The following is a 22,916-nucleotide window of genomic DNA, read 5'->3' as shown; positions in this document are numbered from 1 at the left end:
GCTATCTTTTCTTCAATGTATGTTTATGGCCCCTTTGTCTAGTATAGATAATTATATTTATGTGGGTTTATCTTTGTGTCTTCTATTTTGTTCCATTGGTCTTCATGCCTGCTCTGGTGCAAATACCATGCCGTTTTTGTTACTGTAGCTCTGTAGTATGATTTAAGGTTTGTCAAATACCTTTTATGCATCTATTGAGATAATCATGTGAATCTTGTCTTTAAGTCTGTTGATGTGATGTATTACCTTTGTTGATTTTCCACATGCTGGACCAACCTTGCATCCCTGGAATGAATTCCACTTGATCATGGTACACTGTCTTTAAAATATGTTTTTGTATGAAATTTGCCAGAATTTTATTGAGAACTTTTGTATCTGTGTTCATCAGGGATATTGGTCTAAAATTTCTTTCTTTCATGTGTCTTTGTCTGATTTTGGTATTGAGGTGATACTATTTTCATAGACTGAGTTTGGAATGGTTCTGTCCTTTTCTGTTTCATGGAATAATTGGAGCAGGATTGGTGTTTAGTTCTTCTTTGAAGGTATTGTAGAACTTGGCTAAGAATCCATCTGGTCCTGAGCTTTCCTTTGTTGTTAGGCTTTTGATGGTGTCTTCAATTTCATTACTTGAAATTGATCTGTTTAAATTGTGTATGTCCTCCTGATTCAATTTGGGTCTGTCATAAGTCTCTAGAAATTTTCCCTGTCTTCAAGATTTTCTATTTTAGTAGAGAATAAATTTTCAAAATAGTTTCTGTAGTGTTTATGGTGATACTTCCTTTTTCATCATGAATTGTAATAATTTGAGTTTTCTCTCTCTCTCTCTCTCTCTCTCTCTCTTTTGTGGTGCTGGGGATCAAACCCAGGGCCTTGTGCATGTATGACAAGCACTCTACCAACTGAGCTATATTCCTGGCCCTCTCTTTTTCTTTATTAGCTTGGCTAAGGGTTTATTAATTTTATTTATTTTTCAAAGAACCAACTTTTTGTTGATTTTTTTGGATTGTTTTCTATGTTTCAATTTAATTGATTTTGATTATTTCTTGTCTTTTGCTTTTGGTGATGATTTGTTCTTCTTTTTTAGGGCTTTTAGGTGTAATGTTAGTATTATGGTTTGGATGTGAGGTGTCCCCCAAAAGCTCACATGTGAGACAATGCAAGAAAGTTTTTTTTTTTTTTTTAATTTTTTATTGTTGGTTGTTCAAAACATTACAAATTTCTTGACATATCATATTCCACACTTTGATTCAAGTGGGTTATGAACTCCCACCTTCGCCCCATACACAGATCAATGCAAGAAAGTTTAGAGGAGAAACGATTGGATTATGAAAGCCTTAACCCAATCAGTGAGTTAATTACCTGATGGGGTTAATTGAGTGGTAACTGAAGGCATGTTGGGTATGGCCAGAGAAGGTAGGATATCGTGGGCATGGCTTTGGGGTATATATATATTTGTATCTGGCAAGTGGAGACTCTTTCTCTTCTTCCTGATGATCATGTGAGCTACTTCCCTCTGCCACACTCTTTCACCATGATGTTCACCTTCACCTGGAGCCCTGGGGAATGGAGCTAGCTATATGGACTGAGAACTCTGAAACTATAAGCCCTCAAATAAACTTTTTATCCTTTACAGTTGTTCTGGTCAGGTCCTTTAATCAGAGTTGCAAAATCTGGCTAAGACAGGTTTATTTATTTGTTGATTTCCTGTTCTTTTAATGAAATGAGCTCAATGTGATGAACTTTCCTGTTAGTACTGCCTTCATAGTGTCCCAGAGATTTTGATATGTTGTATTGTTATTCTCATTTACCTCTAAGTATTTTTTTAAATCTTAATCTTGATTTCTTCTGCTATCCATTTGTATTTCAATAGCATCTTATTTAGTTTCCTGGTATTAGAGTAGCTTCTATTTTTTATTTTATCATTGGTTTTTAATTACATTTCATTATGATCTGGTAGAATGCAAGGCATTATCTCTATTTTTTTTTGTGTGTTTGCGTAGAGTTGCTTTGTGGCGTAAGATATGGTTTATTTTAGAGAAGGATCCATGTACTAATGAGAAGAAAGTTTATTCAGGCCTTGATGGATGAAATATTCTATATGTATCTGTTAAGTCTAAATTATTAATTGTATTGTTCTATAGCTTTGTTCTTTAGTTTTTGTTTGGAGGATCTATTGAGTGGTGAGAGAGGTGTATTAAAATCACCCAGTATTATTGTGCTGTGGTCTTTTTGATTCTTGAAATTGAGAAGGTTTGTTTGATGTATGTAGATACTCCATTGTGTGTGGCACAAATACTTATGATTGTTATGTCTTGTTGATTTATAATTCCCTTAAGCAGTATGAAATGTCCTTCTTTGTCTCTTATGACTAACTTTGGTTCGAAGTCTACTTTATCTGATATGAGGATAGAAACCACTGCTTGTTTATGAGATCCATGTGAATGATATGTTTTTTCACATTGTTTTACCTTTGTCTATGGACATCCTTGCCTATGAGGTAAGTCTCTTGGGGACAGTATATTGTTTGGTTTTGTTACTTAATCTAGTCTGCTAATCCTATGTTGTTTGGTTGATGAGTTTAGGCTATTTACATTCAATGTTATTGTTGATATGATTTTTTATTCCCTGTCATTTTGATTTATTTCTCGTTTTTAATTTGAATTATTTTCTCCTTAGATTGACTATTCTTCTAGTGTAGTTCCTCTGTTTGCTGGTTTTCACTTTTATTTTTTATATCTTCATGAAATATTTTGCTGAGAATGTTCTATAGTACAGGCTTTCTAGTTGGGAATTTTTTTACCTTTTGTTTATCATGGAAGGTTTTTATTTCATCACCAAATCCGAGTCCTCATTTTTCTGGGTATAGTATTATTTGCTGGGATCCATTTTCTTGCAGAGCTTGGTATATGCTATTCTATGACCTCCTAGCTTTGAGGGTCTGGGTTGAGAAATCAGCTGAGATTTGAATTGGTTTCCCTCTATAATTAATGTGTCCTTTTTCTCTCACAGCCTTTAAAATTCTGTCTATTCTGTATGTTGGGCATTTTCATATTAATATGCCTTAGTCTGGGTCTGTTGTAATTTTGTATATTTGGGGTTCTGAAGTCTCTTGTACTTGATTTTCTGTATCATTCTTCAGGTTTTGGAAATTTCCTGATATCATTTCATTGAAAAGATTGTGCATTCTATTGATTTGTATCTCTGTGCCTTTCTTTATCTCAATAAATCTTAAATTTGGCCTTTTCATGTTATCCCATATTTATTGGAAATTCTGTTCACAGTTTCTTAACATGTTTTATCCATGTTCAACTTTGTTTTCAAGATTATATATTTTGTCTTCAATGACTGAGTGACTAAGTGATCTAGTCTGTTGTTAATGCTTTCAATTGAATTTTTAATCTAGATTGTTGATTCCTTCAATTTTGAGGGTTTTGCTTGATTTCAATCACTGGCTTCAAAAATATTAAAAATGAGGAAAAAACCCAAAACAAGTATGTGAATGGGTAAATGTTTATAAACCATTAAGATCACCATTTAAATGGAGAAAAGAAAAAGAAAACTAAAAAAAAAAAAGGAGAGAGAGATATCTCAGTGAAAAGTTGAAGTATTGTTCTGTTGGAGTTTAAAAGATTCTCAGCTCATCTTCTCAGTGGTGTTGGTGGGGTTGTCTGGAGTGTGATCCTCCACACTCCAGCCTACTGGAGTGAAAGAGTTAATCCCAAAGGTGGAATTCTTGAAGGTGGGGTTTAGGCTTAAATGGGCTGAGAGTGTTAGGGTAATGGAATTTTTGTCACATAAAAAGGCACATCCCAAGTGAGGATGACTGTCTCCCCTAACATAAGTCAGGAGAATAAAGTGGACTTAGTATATTCTGTAGCTTTTTTCATTAGCTGCAACCATTAAATGGATGAGTAAAGAAAGTAAAAAGTAAAGTAGGAGTATTCATTAGGTAATACTAAATAATTGAAGCTAAACATACATTCATGCAGAATAGGTGTGTGGAATACTTGAACTACACAGATAGATTAGCTCTTCCCACTTCAGATTGTGTATTTTGGTTAATTATCTTTTCTGTTTATTTTAAGCCATTAGTTAAATGTTTATTAACTAATCAGTGTTATAATAATGATAATTGACATTGCTGGCATGCTTATTTTGCACCAGTGCTATGTTAAGCATTTTATATGCATTGGCTTGTTAATGTATTCTTTAAAACAACCCTATGAAGTAGAATTTATTATTATTACCATTTTACAAAAGAGAAAAAGGCGGCTTAGACCATATCTTAATGTGTTTTGTGTTACTATAACAGAATACTCAAGACTGGGTAATTTATTAGTAACAGAAATTTGTTGCCTCACAGTTCTGGAGCCTGGGAATTTCAATATCAAAGATGGTAGCATCTGGTGAGAGCCTTCTTGTTGCATCATCACCTAATGGAAGGCACACAGGCAAGAAAGGGCAAAAGGAAGCTAAACTCTTCCTTTTGTAACAGCCTATGAAGGTGAAGACCTCATGGCCTAATCATTTCTCAGAGGAACCGTAATACTGTCATAAAGCAATTAAATTTCAACATGAATTTTGGAGAAAACAGACATCAAGCCATAGTAGTCCACTTAAATAACTTGTTGAAGATGATATAGCTGATAAGTAGCTGTGTTAGGGCTTGACCTCCAGCTGTCTGATTCCAAAGCCCATGGATTTTACTGTATCTCACATATGTCTATATTTTATCTTTTGCCTGAATTAAAAATATTTAGAGAGAGGAGAGAGAGAGAGAGAGAGAGAGAGAGAGAGAGAGAGAGAGAATATGAATATCTCTGTGAAAAGTTAAAGTACTGTTTCTGCTGGAGTTGAAAAGATTCTTAGCTTATCTTCTCAGTGGAGTTGGTGGGGTTATCTGGAGTGTTATGCTCTACACTCCAGCTTGTTGGAGTGAAAGAGTTAATCCCATAGGTGTAATTCTTGGAGGTGGGGTTTAGGCTTAGGTGGGCTCCAGGCTCTTCCCTGAATTTGAATTGGTCTAGGGTCCAGCAATTACTGGTCCAGGCTGGAAGAATGTACCCCAGGGATTTCCCCTGGGTTCCATTCATGTAGTGGAGGAGCCAATTTCTGTGCAAGGATATGGTGTAGTACGCCTTTCAGTTTAGTTGGGCAGTATCTTTGGTCGGTAAAGTCTTTGTACCCAGATACTCCTCAGGCTTTCCAAAAATGTGGGTTCCTTTAATTCTTTTGTCTCTCCACTTTGCTTGTGGAGGGAATGCTCTGGTTGGTGCCTGTGAATGCACTAGAGACTGTGGTGCTGGTGATTTCTTCCTTATATTATTATATCCAACCTCCCGAGTTCCTTATCTGCTTTGAGTGTCCAGTTTAAATTCTAGCAAAGTCCCCCTTTATTTTTCTTTGTTCACTCACTTTGCTGAAAAGCTGCCTGTCCGATTTCTTGTTTTCATGCCATGGAGCAGCCAGGAAAGTGACCACTATTCCACCATCTTGAAGTCCTATCAAATTTTAATTTTTTTTTTTTTAATTTTGAGAAAGGCTCTCACTAAATTGCTGAGGCTGGCTTTGAATTTGCAATCCTTCTGCCTCAGCTTGCCAAGCTTCTGGGATTACAGGCATGTGCCACCATGCCTGGCTCCACTTGATTTTTTAAACTTGGTTTTCCTCTATAATATTCCTTATACCAGTGTCCAAAATGGGCATTGTACAAGTTTCTGCTTTTGTGTTTTCTAATGATGCCTTTCAAACTGGGGAAATAACTATGAGGTGGGTTCAGGGACCTACTTGACTTCCTGGAAAGAGACCTTACCCAAAATTGAGTTAAGTTGACCTCCTTGACTTTTGAACCACAATAGCATCTTAGATCTTCCTGAATTAGTGTCTTAGACACATTCTTGTATTTGTGAGATAAGGTGCCCCTGGGAAGTAGAGTTAGTTCCCCCTTGCATATTGTCACCCTAGCAAATGGTTGCTTGTTTCCTTGAGGAAGACTAGGAGGATGATTTACATTTTTTAACAGTATGTCAGGGTTCCTAAAGGGACCTGTCTTCTTTATTCAAGGGGATCTGGGCCTGTGAACTAGCTCAAATCTGAGAAGTGGTCAAGGGCCAGTACTCTGTTTTTGTCCAACTTTTGGTAATTAGATCTAGAGAGTTTCTACTTATACAAATAAAATAAGACTTAAGTAAACATTAGTTCAAGGAATATGATGATCAGCTAACTATGATCAGATGACATTATGATCATCAATTAAATAGCTGATACTAGTGATCTCCATGGGTCAAATCTTTTTGTTTATTGCTTTGACTCCAATATCCATTGTGGATACTTGTATCTGAAGATTAATAGTTACCACTTGAGCTCTATCCCCCAAGATTCAATCACTCCTATTGAATTCAGGGAACTCATTTGATTTCATCATTTCCTACTGTTATTCTTGGCTTTTTTTGTATGATTAGGGAATGCTTAATCACTCACTGAGCCACACCTGTAGCATTATTTATTTATTTATTTATTTTAGTACCAGGGATTGAACTTGGGGGCACTCAATCACTGAGCCACATCCCCAGCCCTATTTTGTATTTTATTTAGAGACAGGGTCTCTCTGAGTTGCTTAGCACCTCACTTTTGCTGAGGCTGGCTTTGAACTCGTAGTCCTCCTGCCTCAGCCTCCTGAGCTGCTGGGATTACAGGCATGTGCCACAGTGCCCAGTCCTTTTTATTTTTTGAGACAGGGTCTTGCTAAGTTGCTTAGGGCTTTGCTAAGTTGCTGAAGCTGGCCTTGAACTTGTGATCCTCTTGCGTCAGCCTCCTGAGTCCCTGGGTTTATAGGCATGCACCATCATGACCAATTTATTCTTGTCTTAAAAGCCATACAGAGTTTATCAAGCCACACAGTGTCTGGGAAGGGTTTGGCTCCCTTCACCAGCATGTTTCTCAAGGCTTGATAAAGGAAATGTTTTTTGGAGTCTCCAAGGGACATAGAGAATAGATGAGTAGAACTTACATAATAAATACTTTCCATATGTTAGCAAAGTTATGAGCCATTTTCCTTAAATACTGCAGAATGAGCACCAGTATTTGCAAGATAATGAAGATGTTTAAGACCTCAGTGATTAAGATGAGTTAATATGCAGAATGTAGTCTGAGCTTAAAAAGTATAACTGCCAGCAAAAGTATGTTTATGTTTTAGTGCTTTTAGAATAAGAAGGAATTTTTTAATCAATGCATTATGTAGTGAATGTTTATTTTTTATTGGGTGAAAATAAAATCCATTTGAATGATGTTTTCTATTTTCTACTACACAAGCAAAAATTGGCATCAAAGAACAGGAACCCCCTCCATCATGTTCTCTTCAGTTATCTTTTAAAAGAAGCTCGGTCTTTGTCTTAAATTCTGTTATTTCTTAATTCTCCCCTTTGGGAGTCTTGCAGGAGACAGATAAGAGAATGAAAAGGTAGATGAGATAGGTTTATCTCATTTGTTCCTACTTACTGCTTTTACTGTGAAACTATAGTTTAGTGAGGTAATCATAGCAGCTTGAGTTATATCATGTGAATGTACGAATATGTACAAAGCATCCCACTATTATGTATAATTCTTATGTACCAATAAAAAATTAAAAAGAAAAACCAGTTGTTTATAAGAGTCATGTAAAAATGTTTACTTTTTGAGAATGTCTAAAAGGAAACATTTAAATAGAGGGTTTTGGAACCTTTTCTTCCCTGTCCCTTCTTTTCGGCTACTAATTCAAGGAAAGATTTGCCAAAGTTTAGCCAGAGTTGAAACCTACTTACAAATGAGGAAGAGAAATTGAAGTTGAAGTAGGGAGTGATTTTGTGAAAGTATAAGCAGGCACCTGTGTTCAGAGACAGTGCGTAGGGAGAGGGAAAGAGAAAAACAAAATATTTGGAGTTGCTATTATTGAAATATTAAGTGCTCCTGACATATCTATCCTTCACTTGGTATTTGACCTTTGAAAAGCCAGTTATGGCCACTGTTTAAATCTTTTTTTAGGGTTCTTTGTGTATGAGTTTTTAAACCTCCCTCCGATAGAATAGTTTTAATAGTCCAATGTGTTTTGGGCCATAGTGTAGAGATTACAATTTTATTAGGTTAAACCAAATCAGTCAATAAGGTTCTTTTATTTATGGACATTTATTTTATTTGTAAGCATTTTGCCATGCGAAGGGACCAGTAAGTACTTTTTTTTTATTATAGATATTGGTGGGACATAAAGCATACTTTTTACCTCAACTAAACGTTATTTATAGATATTTTTAGGCAAGAATATTTTATGTAAAATATAAAAATGTGCATAGGTCAGTAAGGACAGGGCACTTTGTCCCTTTACTCCTGAACACTGAAGGTGATTGCATTCTTCTGAATTTCTGGGAGGAAGTTTTCTTCTTTATTGTAAAAACTAACAGATTTCCTGAGTGTCCTTGAATAATTTATTCATGGGCCGCTTTGTGTAGTGGCAAAAGAAAAGAATTTTATATTACATATCTTGTGCAAGAGAATAATTTAAAAAATTTTATTTGGTAAGACCTCTAATGAAATTTTTAGTGAGTTGTCTTTCCAATTCATACTCATAGCCATTATCATGGCTCAAACTGCATATTTTTTTCATAGCTGGAATAAATGTTGTTTTCATATTACTTTCAGTTTTTAAGTTAAATATTATTCTTCTGTTTAAGAATATCTAATATGTATCCATACATAAGATAGTATTTAAATATACTTTGATAAATGTCATAAATTTATTGGTCCTTTCCCTGAAATTAAAACACTAAATATTACCAATACTCTGGGATGAATCAAGTAGTCTGTTGTTAACTGAGCATTTTTTCCCCTTTCCTGTTTTCTTTCCTTCATTACTTCCTTCTCCTATCTTTTACCAGTTCCAGTCTTTTAATGCTTAAAAAAAGATGAATGATCTTATGAAGTGATTTACTATCTCTCCCTCTTATTAAATTGTAAATTGTATATAGACAGAAACTACACTGACTTTGCTCACCTCTGTATGCCTAATGCCCAAGATTAGTAAACAGTAAGAATTCAGTAAATTAGTTGAATGAATGAATCCTAAAACATATTATGAATTCTTCTTTTTAAAGTTATATATTGAAATATTTAGATTATAAAATATGAGGAAAATTATAACAGGAAATGAAAATATTTTTAATATCAATGGCTTCAAACTAAATTTTGATACTTTTTTTTGACATTTAAATAGTAATAAAATAAAAAATCAATTTAAAGTGGTTTTTGAAACTCAGCTTTTGATTAATTTGAGTTAATATTTAGAATTGTATTTGACCACATGAACTTAATTAGCTCAACTAATTTAACTTAGAGACCAGCTAAATTAAAGTACTTTGAGGGTGTAATATGGAAATACTCATATTTTTACAATGGTTTTAATTGAAACATGATGTGGGCCATGTAGATAATCACATTTTTTATTGTTTATTTCAACTTGTGACTTGAGAATTTTAAGGATTGAGGAATATTTCCAAGCATAATAGAAGAGTATATACTCTTGGGTTCAAAAATTGTTATTTAAGCAAAATAGTATATTATAAAAGGCTTGATTGATCAGAAACACAAGGTACATTTATTCAGTTTTCCAAAACAATGGTACTCTAGATTCATTTAATTGTTGGATAACAGGTCCATATGAACACTGCTATTAGGAGATATAGAGAAAAAAAGAACTAATATTATATGGGTTGATAAGGTAGAAAATAGCCATAAATTTGAACTTGGTATATTATTAACTTCAGTTTGAGCACTTGTTTAGAAAGACTGTTACTACTTGGCTGTACAGCAGTATATTAGAGAATAAAATTCTACTCAATGTTTTATAACATCTTTCACCTCTAATTGTAATATCTCTGATGCTGTTTGCTTAGCTTTTGTGCCTGTGTGACTTTAAGGGTATATTTTTCTCTAGGCATCCACAAGGACAAAGATAAACCTCCCAGCTTCCCTGTTGTCCTTGAGACTTTGAGGCGTACCTTGACAGATTACCAGAACAAGCTGGAAGATGCATCTAATGAGGTAACACTTGCACTGTTTGGCTCCACACATATAGCCTTCAGCCCATACCAGTACGTATCCCTTGCTTATTACAAAGGTCAAAAAGATTGGGAATGTTGAATTGACAGCTTCACAGATACAAAAAATAATAAATTGTCTGTCAGTGCTATTTCTTTAAGTGTGGCCTAAAGTGTAGTGTCTCACTTATGTTTTTGTAACTTATCAGGCTAACTATTATTTTCAAAGTTATAAATACTCTGCCACTTCTTGGACTTCATAATCTGTTTTAATTTACTAAAATAGTTGTGCAAGCTATTTAAGTGAATATATGTTTTATTTAAATGTAATGTATTTTATGATATGTGAACTAGGTAGTGGGAATTTAGGTTTTGTCAGTATTTTAGTTGAAGAATTCTACAAATTATGGAAAATGTAATAAAAAAGAAAGCAGTTTTCATTCTCTAAAGGGAGTAAAGTGTTGTTAGAAGTTGCTAAAAACAAATATCTGTTTGATGTATCCTAGAAGCTTTTAGTTTGCTGATTGAAAAAGCTCATGCTTCTATTTATCATCTCATTTGTATTGTTTAATGTGTGAGTTGATAATTTTCTTGGGTATTAAAATGTTTTATGAATTCATGCTTTAAAAATTGAAGAGTTTGTCTAGTTACATCTTGTCAAATTAGCATATGAAGTAATTACATTAAATACAATTAGTTAGCAAAACAACAGATTGTTCAGCCAAAGACAAGTAACATAGCATACAATTAGTGTTTTTTCTTTTAGATGATACAAAGGCCATAGAGCCATTATATTTAACATATTAGTAGTAGCTGATTTTATTTTAGTTAGCTAAGGTAAACAAAAGAGGAAAAATGAGTCAACTTAATACTCTTATAATTGTTCAAAAGGAAAATCAGAAAGTGACCATTGAAATAATTAAATTTCTATGAAGAGCAAATATTGCTAAGTCTTTTCCAGTGCTACAAGACAACCTGTATTGTTAGTAGTTTATGAAACTCTTCTGAGGCCTGGGTCTGGAAGCTGCAGGGTAACTAGGAACATATTACCCACAGCGAATTGTTATTTGGGAGGATGAATGTCACATGATCCTCAGCACAGTTGAAAAGTCGACTCAGCAGGCTTTGGCTTAGTAATGTGCTTTGTTGTGAACCAGTGCCAGAGACAGCAGTGGGGAGACCAAAGGGGTGGCTGCAAAGAAAGCAAAAAGAGCAGTCTGACAGAAAGAAGAATGAACTGTCAAAGAAAACAAATCACAAGCGGTGCAGGACCAACTGATGACCTGCCACAAGCCTTCCCAGTAGGACTGCATGTGACCGACCCTGAAGTTGTCATATGGAGTGAGAGACCAGTGAATACCCTCATGATGTATAGAAAAAGAGTCTTCTGCTCTGTTCTTTTTTCTTTCTTTATAGATACCACTGCTTCTGGCATTTTGGTCCAGTAGGATTTTAAGAATAAAGTTATATTTGTTTACAGTAAGAGTGAAATCCTTTATCCAGACATCTAGTGAAAATACAATAATAACATCACGGACATTTTAAGGTTGAATACTTTCCTTTTTAGCCATCTCAGCTTGTGACAGAAACTACATGTAATTTAACCAAAAGAGGTATTGTTAAGACTCTTTATTAGTATCAAAAACTTTGTGCTTAGTAATTGCATAAAAATCACTTAAAGGTTAGCTTTTGAATTACCCATTCTTGAAAAATGTTAAGTTACTTTTCTTTCATCAGATAAACAGCATGAATGATGCTAAGGAAAAGACATCTAATGAACTTGATTTTACCAAACAGAAGATTGAATCTCACACTAAAAATATAAAGGTATTAGGATTTAGAATAACTTTTCCCTCTTGTATTAAGAAGCAAATGTAATTATTTAGGGACTGCTTTAAAGAAGAGATATCTGAAAATACATCTTCTTTGTTTTAAGTATATTTGGATACATTTTTAAGTTTTGTTGATCATAGTAACAACAACGTTTTTTGCTTTTAAAGAAAACTTGGTTGGAAATTATTTTGGTTAAAAGGAAAATAATTTCTCTGATATAATACCACAGATTCAAAAAATAATTTGAGATTTAATGTCCTGCCTTAGGTATATGTTAATTATATTCTTCATAAACACATCTGTATTTGGAGTCACTTTTCCTTATTTTAGGGCAGAACCATTGTTTTTAGTACATCATGTCTGGTAATGGGCTGAGGCCACATCTGGCTAAGATCCAGAAAAAGTTTATTTTCTGTGCTTGTTTTATGTACTATATCTTTGCAAAATTTGAGTTGCTGAGTCTTGTTGGAATTTTATTGTATTGGTTCATGTTGAGTTTGTCATGGACACACTTCAATAGAATTTGTTAAGGTTAAGGAACTAATAGTTCAGCAAGGATTTATGCCACATATTTGAGATTTGTATTAGTATAGAATATCAGAGGAAAGTAAATGTTCTTATATTAAATGTTAAAAGATTTATTTTTCAAAATATTACTTAAAATGTTATTAAAATTGTTTGAATCACCAAGTTATTTTTTTATGAGTTTTAAGTAAATCTCCCTTCAAAGAGCTTTTGGAATAAGCCATCTTATTAACATTTTATGTAAATGCTCAAACATAACCGATTTTCTAACTGTTGAGCTAAAATATTATACATAGAAAATATACATAGTATAATACCTTAGTGTTTAGCATTACAAGTAAGTGCTTGATTCTTTTGTATTAGCTTTGAAAGTTTTCATCACATATTTTGTATTTGTATGCCTGCTGTCTCCACTCTCTCTTGTATGGTCTACAGTCTATTTATGTTTCTGACAGGAACTTCAGGATAAACTCACTGATGCTCATAAAGAATTAAGTCATTTACGCACAAAATGTGCAGACCGAGAGGCTTTAATAAGCACTTTGAAAATGGAGCTACAAAATGTGCTGCACTGTTGGGAAAAAGAAAAGGCGCGAGCAGCTCAGTGTGAAAGTGAACTGCAGAAACTCTCCCAGGCATTCCATAAGGACACTGAGGTATTACCTGAAACTGGAAGATGGCTGGAAAAGGCTTTTCACTAATCTCAGTTTTGTATTTTTTATGCATCGATATGCACCAAGTGACTACTAATTTTAATTAAAATTGTTCTTAGGGCTGGGGTTGTGGCTTAATGGTAGAGCACTTGCTTAACATGCGTGAGGCACTGGGTTTGATCCTCAGCACCAAATAAATAAATAGATAAATAAATAAATAAATAGGTTATTATGTCCAGAGAGTTAAAAAAAATTGTTCTGAGCGGGGTGTGGTGGTGCATGCCTATAATCCCAATGAGGCTGAGGCAGGAGGATCACAAGTTTTGAGGCCAGTCTCAGCAACTTAATGAGGCTTTAAGCAATTTTGGGAGATCCTGTCCCAAAATAAAAATAAATAAATACAAAGGTGTAAGATGTAGCTCAGTGGTAAAGTACCCCTGGGTTCAATCCCCAGTACCACAAGGAAAAAAAAAAGTCCTAAAAAAAAAAAAGAAAAGAATTATTCTGAGATTAAGTATTTTGAAATTTTCATGACAGCTGCAAACTCAGTTATTCCATTACACGGGTGTTATCCTGTTTTGTGAGAAAAGTAATATAGTTCAGCCCTCTGTCACTTGGACCATCAATTTTCCTTGACTCTTTAGATCATCATATCTCAAGCTGCTAAGTTCCTAACTGTCCTTTTAAGGTTTGCCTGTTTGCCAATGACAAAATTATTTTTTATTTCAGAATTTCTGCAGCTCTGTATGATAGAAAGAGTATGATTTTTGTAATCAGGTAGACTTGACCTGAACTTGAATTCTGACATTTCTGTTTACTAACAATGTAACTGTGGACAAGCCATACAGCCTAGTCTCTTTACATCTCAGTTTTCTTATTTGGAAAACAGAAATAATATCTATGTTAGTAGACTGTCTCTAACTTACTCTTTATAATTATAGAGTATTAACAAAAATTTAGGAAATAAAAGTTTCATAGAATTTAAACTTCTTTGCAATGGAGAGTTGTCTGCCCATTGTATTTATTAATGACTTCTTAAAATATGATGATAAAAATTTCATATGCTGGATGAGCGTGTGTGAATGGAATTATTATCTTATATTTTCTTTAACCCATGGGATATAGATCTAGTGTAGCTAGTGGAACTGGTTTATCTGAAGTTGTCCTGCATATTGAGTTCATTACTCTAACAAATAGGAACAAGAATGCCAAGAGAGCAAAAGGAAACATTCTTTCCACTCTTCTTACAGTCTGGGATTTAAATTGTGTCCACATGAAGGGGTTGGAATTGTTCTACACATCAGATAATGATTACAGTAAAGGAAACTAGAAGTCTGACTATATTGTAAAGTCAGCATGTCTACAGCGTTGTGGCTGGGTTCAACACGTGTGAATTGATTTTTGATCTTGTGATTTTCTTTGCACGCCAAATGGATGATTATCATGCTCGGTTTATTGTAGCCCAAGCAAAAAGGACATAATGGTGACAATGAATTTTTCTTGAGGATGAATGTGATCCTTTGGCAAAAATGTGGAGGAGAAAGATTTTAGTGCCTGAATATTACATTTGGGTATTTATAGTTTTTAATATATTTATTCACTTCAACCTAGTGCAAAAATCATCTTTCACTGTTTTTTTAAAAGGACAGGACCGAGCTGGGGACACAGTTCAGTGGCAGAGCGCTTGCCTGGCATGTGTGAGGTCTTGGGTTCAATTTCTAGCACTGCAAAAAAAAAAAAAAAAAAAAAAAAAAAAAGATAATGCTTAGCACATTTACAAAACTTTTTTTTCTGATTTCTTGACTCAAATTTGTGGTTGTAACCACATTTTAAAATCTTTGGTTTTAAAATTATTGTATTTGGAAAAAGCAAGATGGCATATAGAATGATTTGATGATACACATTTTGAAATATTCAGGAAAGCTATTTCTACAATTTCTAATTCCAACACGTTTTTATATGCTGTAGTTTTTTTTTTAATCTAGAAGACAGACTTCTCAATTTTTTACTTTTAAATTTCTTTTAAAAAAAGTTTTCTTACTGATCTATAAAAGCATCTCGAGGGAACTTATCTATATAGAATATTCATTTTGCAACTTCACAATTACCTTGGCTTTGAGTTCTATGCTTTGGGACTCTATAGATGAAATACCTTATAAAGAGGGCCATTTGACTCTATAGTAGTGAATTCTTGTGTGTTCAAGATAGGATCAACTGTATCCATATTTCAGAGCACACTAAATATTTTTAGGTCATTCCATAATAGATAGTTTAGTTACTGTAATAATAATATACTTTTAAAAGATCTTTAAAAAAGCATATTTCCGACTGGACATTTTTGAGAATATTTCTTAGGCTGCTATATCCACATTTTTTTTTTTTTTTTTGCCTGTAATGTTTAAACACCTACAAATGCCCAGTGTGGCACATACTGTATAAACTTATAAGTGGGAAAAACAAATGAGTCCTTCTTCCATATCTTTTATATCACTGTGTACTTCGCCTAAGGGGCTTGGGATAGATTTCCTATAAGTGGTAAGGAAACTGGACTCTCTGGAGTAAGAAGAAAGCTAAGTAATTGTGTACATGTAAAGTACAGATATTGGTATAACTTTTTCTTCATCAGAGTTGAATAACACTCTTTTCTGTATTGTTTGACTTACATGTTTTAGAAAATATAAGCATGAAACTATAGAATTACCATACTGACTTCCAATTAGAAAGGTTTAAAAATTATGAATCTGGACACCTCATGTTATATCAAGGGAGCTTAGACCTGAACAAGGTGCCTACTCAGACCACATTCTCATGAACAGCAAAGCTGGGGTTTGAACCCTGGTCTTCTGGCTTCTACACAAAGTTTGGTTTTGAATACCAAGTATAAGAATTCCAAGTAGTCTATCAATGCTTGGTTTTGAATGTGAAAAAGTCATTAAAGGACAGTATCTGAAACTTGAGTATTTTAATTTCAAAGTTTTAAAAATAAATTCTTTACTATTTGTATTTCCTGTCTTACTTCTTATAATGTTTACAAACAAATTAATTTGTCTTTTTTCTTGCAGGAGAAGCTAACCTTCCTTCATACCTTGTATCAGCACTTGGTAGCAGGCTGTGTGCTCATAAAACAACCAGAAGGCATGTTGGATAAATTCTCTTGGTCTGAGCTTTGTGCAATCTTGCAGGAGAATGTTGATGCCCTCATTGCAGACCTCAACAGGGCTAATGAGAAGGTAACTGTCCTCAGGCACCAGATACCTCTATTAAATTCAGTGACATTTGTCCACATCACAGTATCATTAAGAGGGGCTGACATTCATCTTATTTCAAAAAGAATTTGGATGTTAATAATTCAATACCATTAATTATGGCTTGTCTACAACTCAGTTTGATGCCATTGCTGTGGGCATGTAAATGTGACTGAAGTCTGTATGAAGTCTCTAAGCTCCACTTTCTGAGCAGGACATGCTAATACTACTAGCCAGTATTAGCCACAGGGACCTAATTAAAAGAAAATAAATTAATCTTACTGATGAAGCAATTCAAAGAACTTAGTCATTTACATTAATAAACCAACTCTTTATGTTAGCATAAAATAGAAACAGGATACAGTTATTCAAAAACATAATCTTAAAATTCTTTGCTTAGAAAATATGAGGTGTTATTTTAAAAGCACTTAGAAAATTTTAAATTCTGTGCTTATGACTTATTTTTTGAAACACAACAATCTATATATGAGAAAACCCAATCCATGCTTTAGAAGGTAAGATGTATATTTTGTAGAACAAAATAGTAAACTTTTATGGTCACTTTACCATTTCACAAGCCTAGGAATTTTTCCAATAAAGAAAAATCCTGCTTTTGGTTACAGAAATTTTTAATGACTTAGAAGATCAACATATGTCAATGTCAAAGGTATTGTTTCTTATCCTGAGTCTGTTGAACTGGTTAGAACTGTGTTTATTTGGTCTTTTCTCAGTCGTAGTTAAAATGACATTTGCTCTTAAGAGACAGGAAGGGAAAAACTGTAAGTTTTAAAAAAATCTCTGAACTAATAAAACAGCCCAATTTCAGGGTGAGATTTCTTATTGTTGAACATTTTACCTTGATCCTACTGAGAAGTACTGAGAAATGAGAGACTAACTTGTAAGAAGCACAGATGCTGTTTGTGATTGAGAATGTATATATAATTGGTTTAAAATTACTGATAATTAAAATGGGTGTGTTTTAACCCTCTGAGATGGTAATGGTTAAAATTTTCACAGAACATCATTAATTGTCATAAACTTTAGAAGATAATATTTTTCTTTTCAGTGTTTGTTAAATTAAATGGTTGGAATATTTAGCTTTATAATGTGTAAAATGTTTGCAGATTTGTAATTCTCTTTTGAATTCTTCCTTTCCCATTGAGATATCTGAATAGCTGGAATTCTGGTTCCTGAAGTAAGAATAGCTTCTTAATCATCTCATTAGAATTGATTTATAGAATGAATAACTTTATCATAAAGAAAAGAATAAAAATTTATTGTCTAAGTCTAAAAATGTTATAATTTTCTGCAAAAATATGATAATTCCTATTAGTATATTTACATTTTAACTTAAAAATTTCAGATGATATTAACAAATAAAATATAGTAGAAAATATGGAGTGTTTTTGTGGTGGAAGTGATTTGTTAGTATGTCTCACTCTGTTTAATTTCTTCTTATAGATAAGCCATCTAGAGTATATCTGTAAAAATAAATCTGACACAATGAGAGAACTTCAACAGACTCAGGAAGACACCTTTAACAAAGTGGCAGAACAGATCAAAGCCCAAGAGAGCTGCTGGCACAAACAAAAGAAGGAACTGGAACTGCAGTATTCTGAACTTCTCCTCGAGGTACAGAAGAGGGCACAGGTATGCTACTGTACAAAAAGCTTTAAAAAATGGATTACTCAGTTTGGTCACTTCACATGTTTTTCATACCAACTCCAAATCAGTTTGAAACTTTATGAGAACCCCACAGAACTTGTTTAGGCGCACACACACACACACACACACACATCATATGATCATGTAAACATGTACAAACCCACAGATAGGTGTTTTGTGTGTGTCTTAAGATTGTCTTTACTTAAATTTGGAAAGATAAATTTTTGGTTAAAATATCTCAGAATGCACTGTTCAATTAAATGCTAAAATTGTATATCTTTTATTTTAAAAATAAAAGGTTAAGATATTTGTTAAATATTGTCAGTGTTAGTGTAATTATCCTTTTATCCAGTTTACTCCATTTACATTTATGGGGGTTTCCACAAGAACTATCATTTTATTCATTTGGTAATGTTATTTGTTATATCTAATAACATTATACAAGAGCTAGGGTTACAATTATAGGCACTGTTGCAAGAAAATTGACTTTGAAATGTATCTTCTGTGTTGGATTTGGCAGAGAATAGAAGTTATAGGTTGTTAACCATGTTTTTCCCATATAAGTTATTGTTAACATTATATATATTGTTAACTATCATTCCCACTCATCATGAATAAAATGATAATTGTGTATATATTTATATTTTTGGTATTATATTTATTAATAGGCCACTTCTGTTTCCATGATAGGTTCTTAGGAGCCAGAAGGTTGTGATTCTTCCCATGATTCATTTGGTATTTAATGTCTTAATTTTGTTCATTCAGGGTTACACTGGCAAGTCTTATTTAAAAAAAAATCCATCTACACATATACACACACATATATACACAGATGTATATTTATTTATGTATGTATTTAGTTTTTATTTGCCAATAACTGGTTTCATAGTGCTTGAAATCAGACTACTCTGTTTTCTCAAACTTAAGGACTCCATATAAACTTAGACCTTTCTATTTGAGTTTGAATGAATCAATAAATATGCTTTATAAGAGTAGTAATTTATTCACTGTGTGCAGACCATTATATGATGTGTTGTCTATAAAAGACCCAAACAATTTATTTTTTTGGAGATAACATTGAAATACAGTGAAGTACATGGATTTTTCTTTCTTTTTTTTTCTATTTGTTCTTTTTAGTTATAGAAGACAGTAGAATGTATTTTGACATATCATACAAGTACGTGTTGTGGAGTTTCACTGGTTGTGTATTCATATAAAGTACATGGATCTCAAGTATGTAATTTGATGTTTTGATTAAAGATTCATGTAATGATTACCCTACTTAAGACTTGAAACTTTTTCATTACTCCAAAAAATTCTTTTGTGTTGTCTCCAAGTCAGTTTTCATTCTTCATAGGCAACCATTGCTCTGATGCCTGTCATCATGGGTTAGTTTCAGTAGTTTTTGAATTGCATATAAATGAAATAATTCAATATTTAGTCTTTGGTCGTTGGCATATTTCACTCAATGTTAAGGTTTTGAGTATAATGTTATTCATGTTATATCAGTAGTTTCAGTTTTCTTTATAACTTGGTAGTATTTGGTTTTACAGGTACACTGCATTTTTTTTTTTAATGCTGAGTATTGAACCCAGAGCCTTATACATACTAGGCAAGTGCTCAAACACTGAGCTATTCTGAGCCCCATTACCTCACAATTTGATTGAATGTGAGTTGATACATATTTGAGTTCTTTTCAATTTTTGGCTTTGTAAATAAACTTGCTACAAACATTGTTATGCAAGTTTTTTTTTTTTTTTTGGTACTAGGAATTGACCTCAGGGGTGCTTAACCACTGAGCCACATCCCTAATTCTTTTTATTTTGAGACAGGGTCTTGCTAAATTGTTGAGGCTGGCTTTGAACTTGTGATCCTTTGAATTGTTGGGATTACAGGTGTGTGCCACTATGCCTGGCTTATACAAGTCTTTTATCAACATGCGTTTTCATTTTTCTTGGTTAACTAAGAATACAATTGTCAGGTCATGAGGTAGAAGTATTTTTATCAGAAATTGCCAAAATTTTTTTTTCAAAATGCTTATGTTGCTTCATATTCCCATTGGCAACATATGAAAGTTTCCATTGTTTTAAATCTACTGCAGCATTTAGTTTTGTCTTTTAGTTTAGGCATTGTAGTAGTTTTAAAATGGCAACCAAAAACCTTGGGGAATGTTGCTCAGTGGTTAAGCACCTCTAGGTTCAATCTGTGGTACCAAAAAAACCCCCATTTCATTATGTTTTTAATTTACATTTTCTTGGTGATTAACTTTTCATACACTTTCTTGCGATTTTCATATCTTAATTTATCAAACATTTCTTCAGGCGTGTGTCCATTTAAAAGGTTGAGATGTTTATATCTTATTATTGAATTGAAAGAGTTCTTTATATATCCTGTGTACATACCCTTTGTTGTATGTGGATGGTCCTCAAGTTATGGTTTTACTTATGAATTTTTGAATTTACGATGATATGAAACTGATATGCATTCAGTAGAGTTTTGTGGGTTTTTTTTTTTTTTTTTTTTTTTTTGCATTTAGTAGAGTTTTGATCTGCTCCTGGGCTAGTGAGATGCAGTATGGTACACTCTTATTTGGACAGTGGCAGCAAGGTGTCATTCCCAGTCATGATTACTGGGTAAATAATAGTGTACTGTGTTGCTAACCTATGATACTTCATAGTTCAGTTGTAATAAATGCATTTTCAATTTATCGGGACATAACCCCATCATAAGTTTAGGAGGATCTGTATATGTTTCCTAGGTCTTTTTTCCCTATCTCTCATTCATCTTTTCATTTTAATGTTTCTTTTGATAATCACAAATTTTAAAATTTTGACAAAGTCAAGCTTATATGTAGTTTTCTATTTTGATTATTTTTATGTGCTCCATAAATTTTTAGTACTGCAAGGTTTTCCTGTAGAAGTTTTACGGCGTTAGTTTTTATATGTGAGTTTGTGGTCAATTGCAATTGGAGTGTGTGATCTTAGGTACAGGCTAAGGTTTGTTTTTCCTCTACACTTATTGTTCTCACATAATTAGTTCAACACTTTCCTTTCTTCATGGAATAGCCATAGTATATTTGTGAAAAAACGGTTGACCATGTATGGGAATCATAGTTGTTTTTTTTTTTGTGTGTGTATCTATAGAGTTGTACCCTTTCTAGAATGTTACATAAATGGAATAAAAAATAGCCTTTGGAGGGCTGAGAATATAGCTCAGTCAGTAGAGTGCTTATCTTGCATGCCCAAAGCCTTGGGTTCAATCCCCAGCACTACCACCTAAAAAAAAAAAAAAAAAAAGCCTTTGGAGTCAGGCTTCTTTTACTTAAAAAATATATATTTGGCTGGGCATGGTGGTGTCCGCCTGTAATCCCAGCTACTTGAAAGGCTGTAGCAAGAGAATTGCAAGTTTGAGGTCAGCCTGGGGAAGTTAGTGAGAACACCTCTGGGTTCAATTCCCAGTATTGTAAAGAAAGGAAGGGAGGGAGAAAGAAAGGAAAGAAGAAAGAAAGATATATTGGGGATTTATTTATGTTCTGCATGTATCAGTAGTTAATTCCTTTTTATTTCTGGGTAATATTCTGTTGTATACCTGTACAACTGTTTATCCAGAAGTATACTTGATAGATCTTTGGGTTGTTTTAAACTTGGGGGGTAATTATGACTAAAGATGCATTAAACAGTCATGAGGAGTTTTTTTTATGTGATCCTAAGTTTTCATTTCTCTTTTGTGAATGGGTAAGTGTATATTTAACTTAAACTGTCAAATCGTTTTCCAAAGTGGCTGTAACATCTTGAATTCTCCCTATCAGTATAAGAGTTCTGTTTGCTCTGCATCTGTGCCAGCCATGTGTTTTCATTTTAAATTTTAGTCATTCTAATAGGTGTATAGTGGAATGTCATTGGTGTTTTCATTTACATTTTCTATAATGAGTTAAAAAAATTGAACACTTATTTATATGCTTATTTGTTGTGTGTATTCTTTGACGAATTATCTGATTAGGTCTTTTGCCCTATTTTTAATTGTATTTTTGTTCTCTTATTGCTGAATATTGAGGATTGTTTATATATTTTGAATTTGTCATTTGTCAGATATGTTATTTGCAAATATTTTCTGCCATCTTTTTAGTAGTACTTTTGTAGAGCAAAGGAACATTTCAGCTTTGATAAAACAGATGACCATATTTTTAACATTTCCTTTTATAAGTTGTTCTTGGTGTTGCATATAAGACTTCTTTGCCTAAGTGCATGGTCATTAGATATTTTACTATTTTTTCTTCTTGCCATTTTATAGTTTTAGATTTTATATTTAGGCCCATGATCAATTTCAGGTTAACTTTTGTAAATATCTGAGATTTACATTCAGGTGACTTTTTTGGGGTGGGTGTGTGGATGTCTAGTTTTCCCAGTACCATTTGTTAAAAAGACTGGCCTTTCTGTAATGAAGTTTATTTATATGCCTGTCCTTTTTTCAATACTGGTTGAATTAATGTAGCTTTTTTAAAGTCCTTAATTCAGGTAGTATGAGTCTTCTAACTTTCTCCTTTTCCTGTAAGTATCTTGAACACATTTATTTTACTCTGGATTTGTAGGAAGCTGTAGCAATTCACTTTTGAAGTAAGGGAATCATCTATCATCATAAATGCTAATGTCTTAGGAGAAGTTCCACTGAAGACTTTAATTTGAAGAACTTGTTACACTATAGGTTTTGATTCATGTGACTGTAAATTAAATCCATCATTTTTATTATTCACTCAAAGGGCATTAATGTGGCATATACTCTTTATTATGCACATATTTGAATTTTCATCAAATATAATGGAATACACAGCAGCATTCATTTTGGTTTTATATTTGGTAAAGTGGTATTATAATGGATATTATAAGACATAAATTTTATTTCAGAAATTTTTTATAATTAATTCTATAGATCTG

At 33.2% G+C, this 22,916-nt stretch overlaps 1 protein-coding gene across 6 annotated transcripts in view; it reads left to right on the top strand.

The window, feature by feature from the left end:
- Positions 1-22,916, top strand: part of Ccdc171 (coiled-coil domain containing 171) — a 391,269-nt gene that overhangs the window by 150,253 nt on the left and 218,100 nt on the right. For 5 of the 6 annotated variants that reach the window (XM_048783928.1, XM_048783929.1, XM_048783925.1 and 2 more), the window contains 5 exons: positions 9,962-10,068; positions 11,802-11,891; positions 12,878-13,078; positions 16,138-16,305; positions 17,782-17,970. In XM_048783928.1, coding sequence (XP_048639885.1) covers positions 9,962-10,068; positions 11,802-11,891; positions 12,878-13,078; positions 16,138-16,305; positions 17,782-17,970 — 755 coding nt within the window. Of the gene's footprint in view, positions 1-9,961; positions 10,069-11,801; positions 11,892-12,877; positions 13,079-16,137; positions 16,306-17,781; positions 17,971-22,916 lie in introns of those variants that run through there. The other variant, XR_007340888.1, reaches the window with a different exon arrangement.

The sequence above is a fragment of the Marmota marmota genome, unplaced genomic scaffold (assembly GCF_001458135.2).
Source record: "Marmota marmota marmota unplaced genomic scaffold, marMar, whole genome shotgun sequence".
NCBI classification, from domain to species: Eukaryota; Metazoa; Chordata; class Mammalia; order Rodentia; family Sciuridae; genus Marmota; species Marmota marmota.
The sequence above is the reverse complement of the archived record's forward strand: the minus strand, read 5'-3'. Positions and strand labels throughout refer to the sequence as shown.